Below are 5,800 nucleotides of genomic sequence, written 5' to 3'. Positions count from 1 at the left end.
CACGCGGCCCGGGGGACGGCTGGCTTTCCGGGCTGCCAGCGCACGTTGCCGGCTCGTGTCCAGCTTTTCACCCACCAGTACCTCCAAGTCCCTCTCGGCGGGGCTGCTCTCAGTGCAGTATTGATATCAATCTTGTTTATCACCTACCTTGATCTTTTGTGGGTTCCTTCTGCTCCATGGATACCAGGGCAGAAAAATGGGCTTGGTCGTAAGCCAGTACCAAGGGAGAACGATGGCATTTGTTGGCTGGGACTTCCAAGGGAAGATAGATCCCTCCAAAGGGAATAGGAGCAAAAGCTGGAAAGGAATCAGGGCGGTTATTTTTCGTAATAGGTTAAAGAGTTAAGAGTTGTTTATCCTGAAACTGCTCCCGAACAAGCTGTTTGCTTCGTTCAAGGTTTCACCTGCGATCGTCTGTCAGCTCGAGGGCCACTAAAAAAAACAACAAAAAACCCCACAACCCAAAATAGACATCTATTTTACATCAGGAGGAACACAGTCGCAAAACCAACCTGTACTTTCTATTAAAAAAAACCCTTCTTCACTCCTCCACAAGACAACTTAAAATTTGCACACAGAATGATGGTAATTGATACATCTTTTCTGACAGGAAATTAAGTCTGCTAGTGGAAAATACTACAAGCAGGGAACGGAATTTCCCATCTCTACAAACGTGTGTGGGGGCAAAAGAAGTAGAAAAAAAAAAAACACCAACCCATCACGCAGATGCTCTTAGAAACAGCAAGAGATCAGACCGCGACGCTGAGCTGTGTCTCTCATACCCTCCACGGGAATCACCCACAGCGCACCCCGTGCTCTGCTCGCCGATTCAATATCCGGCTTCACGGAGCAAAAAGACCCCGTGAAAACAGGCGGTAGAGAGGAAAGACACGGTCTGAGCGTGCATAATCCATAAAGACTTTTAAAAGAGGGTGCAGTTCTCACCTTCTCCCCCCGAGTCCCGCAGCATCGTGTCCGCCACCACCACTATGGGTCTCTTCAACACGTGGGCAAGGACGAAAACGTGGAACTCCTCCAGGCTCTCGTACACCGGCACTTCCGAGCTTTCAACACTTTGGGAAGTGAGAAAGAAAACAAATTTTCACCCCTTGCGCATTTAATCATTGCTTTTAAAAATAGGAAGGGGTCTTTATAGGCAGCCACGTAGAGGCAGATCGTATTAACAGCATTAAGTTTGATCTCAGCTCTGTATTCGAGATGTAGATCCAAAATAACATCCTACTGGAAGACAAGGGTTGTATCCATCCAGTGCCACATTGCTGCTTGGGCCTTCTGGGAGTCTCTTCTCTAAAGAGCCTCAGAAGCGGTGTTTGTTTGGGATGGCTGCGGCGACAAAGTGCCCCTGAGATACAGGGCGAGCACTGCAGAAATTCTCAGCTTTTGTTTATTGCTCTCATTTTCGGAGCCATCAACATGATGAAGCAGGAGAAAAGATTAGTCTTCCGTTCAGTGTCTGCGTTACCCCACAAAAAGGGGTTGGGCAGCATTTAAATCGTTTCCCCGCGATGCTTTATGGACCTCTCGTCGTTCCTCGCGATCCTTCATCCTTCCCCTTCAAACCCTACAAGCTGGACCCAAGCAGCAATCCCCAGCCTCGTCCCTCAACCTGCCCTTGAGAATTATCCCGAGCTGTCCCTTGAAGGAAGATATTCGCTGCGGTTTACATCTGGACTTATTATTTTTTAATCCAGTCCCCGCCACGTACCCTCCGCAGCTGCCCCCGTTGGTGCCGTAGTGCACGCGAGGCTCGCTGGATGCCAGCTTGATCAGCTCGTTCCACTCCTTCTGCCACTCCTCTTCGGTGTAAACAAGACCAGACTGGAAAATGGCAAACAAAACCCAAAAATCTTCAGAGTAAATATTTTCCAATCTCTTCAGTACAGTTTTATACACACAGCCGCAACTTTTCTCTAGGGATTTATGCAAAAACAATCAATATATTATGCAAAAACATGCACACTTCCAAATCTGTGTTCTCAAGCCAGCCGGGGAGATAATCTGCCTGAAACGGAAGTTTGCCTTTTTGCGGGGTGGAAGTAAACATTTCAACCCACGGATCGAGAGGAAGCCTTTATTCTCACACTAAATCCCTCCAGTATTAAAGATGACATAATCTATTGACAAGAGACAGGGGCACAGATAATTGGACTAGCGAAAACACAGGTTTGCCTTTAGAATTTATTTCCCTTCAAAAGACAACAAAAGACACCACAGCATCCAGAAACATTCGATTCAAGGGTCGCTTTGGTATTTCAACACACGGCGAAGCTACGTTTTACTCGCATTTCCTTACATTACGACTGCAAAACGTCCGTTCCGCAATCGCACCACGTGAGACGTCCCAGTCCGAAACGGCGCTCCACCGAGCGGGCACCGCAAGGGAAACCCAGGCGGGGCACAGCCCTCTCCTCGAAAAGCTGCGATGCCCTGAAGCCACCCGCCGTCCCGCAGCGGTCCCTCTACGGAATACGCTGCCTTTGGTACAACCATCCTACTCGATAAAGCCTGCGTCGAGTATTAGATTCGGGAACTGCACCTTTCCTCCTTCACGCGGAAGCTTTTCAAATAGCTTCCAACGCCGTCCCGGAGTTGAAAGATATCGGAAGCCATATTCATCCCAAGGAAGGGGAGAAATACCTTAAAACACAAGACCGCGCAAAAAGCTAAGCTCAAGCCTGCTGCGTTTAAGGTCATAAGCCGAGGAACGCGACGGGAGGGGCAGCAGCCTTATCCTCCTCCTCCTTTCCCCGGCTCCGTAATCGGAGCACCAGCATCCAAACACAACATCCTGAACCCTCAAAGCTCCCAAGAAAACCTTCAAGCCGTGCACCAGAAGTAACCGATGGCACGTTCAGCCCTCCGCTTTGCTCCGTAAGGTATTAAGTTTCTCGGCTCCCGGTTAAGTCGTCAACGCGAATTCTTTCGTCGCTGATCTAAAGCTTGTGAAGCAAAGCACGGGAGGAGAATATCGCACCCAGGGCAGGTTGTGAAATTCAGAGCAACATCCATCACCCTGGGCTGCTTCTTTCAGCGCTTATTTGGAAAGGAGGAGCTCACAATCCTCGACTTCCAGCCAACCGCTTAAGCGGTACCTGCAATTCCTGGACCGTTGCACCACCCACGTCCCACACCCACTGCCGAGATCCTTTGGCTTGCGCCAAGGACTACGACCAGGGCACGACACTACCACGTCCTACGAGTATTTGCGAGTCCTTTTAAGACCTGCAAGTCACGGCACTTTGCCGACGGCTAATTCTGGAGCACGCAGTTTAAAGAGATGCATAAAAGCATGCTTTTAATAATAAGCGATCGGAGACTTTACTGCTAACTACTCTGCTTCCAACAGGGAAATACGTATTGTTTCAAGCCGTCAAGATAGGAATCTTTGTGCCCTTCCAAAATTAAAAAGGAAGCTGGAGAGTAAACAACATCCTTCAGTGTCAGGTGGAAACAAAAGTTTACCCTGTTCACAAAAACATCTCGACACGGAGGGGCCCCCCCTCGCCGCGTGGGGACATCTGGTAACTTTCCACTTTGTAGAAGTCACGGCCCTGCTTTTGGGGGGTGGTGGGGAGGTGGTGTCACAGCACTGAAAAGCCTTTAGTGTGGCAAGTTCATGAATTTCCTTTTTTGGTGGAGGAGTTTGCTCCGCGCCTCGACCGCGGCGCATCTCACTGATCTTTATCGCTGGAGAGACCTACGCCGCAGCGTTGCTTTTCTCTTAAAAGCCCAGCGCGGCCACCGCATCCTGCTGGATCTTAAATGCCTGAAGGTGACGTCCGTTTTCCCGTCCGTGTTGGACGCAACACGGTTCTAACAAAGAATTTTCCTACCTTGTAATAAAGAGAATTTTGCCATAGTTTAGACTGAAGGATACGTCTCATCGTGGCACAGCCAAGCACAGCAAGCCAGGCAGTTGCCCAAAATTCAAGACAGACTTTATCACGATAGGAAGCACCTCCTAGACCCACGGGATATTTTATCAAGACCTTCCCCCCCCCTGCAAAGAGGACGGCGTTCGGTCTGGTTCCTACCTCCTTGTTCTGCTGCGTTTGCTGCCAACGCCACCTCCGCTTCAGGGCTTCCCTTTCCACGCCTTTATCCATCAAGGTGTAAAGGGATTTACGAAGCATGAGATCTCGATCGTGGAAACCCCACATACCTGCACAGGGAGAAAAAGAAACAGCGGCAGAGGATTAGCAGCAGCTGGCATCGCTCCCTCCATCCGCTGAGGTCCGACAACCTGCCACGAACCAGGGGAAGCGGGTAAATCGGGAAACAGGGGCAGAGGGATGCAGGTTTCTCAATCCAAATAACAGAATTCCCGGTTCAAAGCCTGCATTTTCCACCTGCAGCGAGTTTTCATGCAGCTAAATGGAGATGCTGACACCTCTGCTTTCAACTCTAAGGCACCTCACAGATGCAGCCAAGTATTTGTTCACAAAAATCACACGCTCCTTTACATCAACGTCTGATGGGAAAATGAGACCGGGTTAAAATGAGACTGTGGCTTCGCCGTGTCCAAAATACAGATACGAAGGAAATACGTAAGCCTGCTGATTTAAAAGTCTGGAAACCTCAGAAGATTTACTACGGTCACACTTGACAAGATGAAATCAAATCCGGACTCTTGAAACTTCAGCGTGCGAAAGGAGGGAAGGGGCGGCTCTGTTATTCCACATTTCCTTCAGAAACACAGGGAAACTCGCCAAATGGACGGGGAGAGGTATTTTAGAAGTACACAGGCTCTTGGCAGCCTGTTTCCTTCAACCCATTCCTCTCCCGCAGAGCCTGAGCGTCGCGACCGCTCGCACACCTACCGCCGCGGCGGCCGGGATGAGCGGCAGCGTCCCCGTTTCCCCACGGGAAGGGATGGGAAACGCTCGGGTCCCGCTCCCAAAGGATGGTCCCGGGCTCTCCCCCCCAGCGCAGCCGCTTACCCCAGCCTCAGCTCGTCCCCGTTTCCCCACGGGAAGGGATGGGAAACGCTCGGGTCCCGCTCCCAAAGGATGGTCCCGGGCTCTCCCCCCCAGCGCAGCCGCTTACCCCAGCCTCAGCCGGAGAAGGGAGGTGACACCAGCACGATGCACGTTAGGTCTGACGCCGCGAACCAGTTTGTTATTTCGCCCGCCGTAAATTAAGTCAAGCTCTTACCCAGGGAGGCGGCATGGAGCAGGCAGTTCCCGTCGCCCGTGGTGGCCAGGGGAAGCAGCCTCTGGCAGCTGGGATCCACGTTCGCCCACCAGTTCAGACGACCTGCGGGAATATTTGAGAGCCTGAAAACGGGGCTCGTTACACAACGGTGGGACTGGCGTGTTCCCCCCCCCAAAAAACCCCCGCCGACGAGGACGGGAGCCTGCTTTAATTTGCAGGGGGGGAACACCCAAAGAGATGGGCGGTTATAGACCCGTCTCGTGGCTGGAGGAAGGGAAGGGGTCAAGAGGGTAACAAGGCAACAAAAAGGGGAGACTGGAGTTACAGCAACCCCACGGGGACGCAGGGAAACGGCCAGGCTGATCTTAAGGTCATACAAATTAGAATTAAGGCTGGAAACAGGAGCCGGCCCAGCCAGGCCTTTAACCCAGACCAGCGTTCTCCTCCTACCCGTTTCTCCCCCCAACCCTGCTGATTTCAAAACCCCGAAAGCCATCAGCCTGGAAACGCCTCCTCAAGTGCCTGTCGCAAACGGTGCCCAACAGCTTTTCCAGTTAACAACCGCTTTTCGTTTCTTCTCGTAACCAAATCGCTCCTCTTTAAACCATCTCACGTCGGTCCTTTC

General features: G+C 51.4%; 1 protein-coding gene across 1 annotated transcript in view; it reads right to left on the bottom strand.

The window, feature by feature from the left end:
• OTUD7B (OTU deubiquitinase 7B) overlaps nucleotides 1-5,800 on the bottom strand; it is a 23,781-nt gene that overhangs the window by 4,731 nt on the left and 13,250 nt on the right. Inside the window, exons 5-8 of the mRNA XM_009320240.1 lie at nucleotides 4,056-4,183; nucleotides 1,727-1,839; nucleotides 946-1,073; nucleotides 148-297 (exon numbers count right to left, since the gene is read on the bottom strand). Coding sequence (XP_009318515.1) covers nucleotides 148-297; nucleotides 946-1,073; nucleotides 1,727-1,839; nucleotides 4,056-4,183 — 519 coding nt within the window. The remainder of the gene's footprint in view (nucleotides 1-147; nucleotides 298-945; nucleotides 1,074-1,726; nucleotides 1,840-4,055; nucleotides 4,184-5,800) is intronic.

Source organism: Pygoscelis adeliae, unplaced genomic scaffold, assembly GCF_000699105.1.
Source record: "Pygoscelis adeliae isolate BGI_AS28 unplaced genomic scaffold, ASM69910v1 Scaffold1033, whole genome shotgun sequence".
NCBI classification, from domain to species: Eukaryota; Metazoa; Chordata; class Aves; order Sphenisciformes; family Spheniscidae; genus Pygoscelis; species Pygoscelis adeliae.
This window is presented reverse-complemented; position numbering and strand designations above follow the sequence as displayed.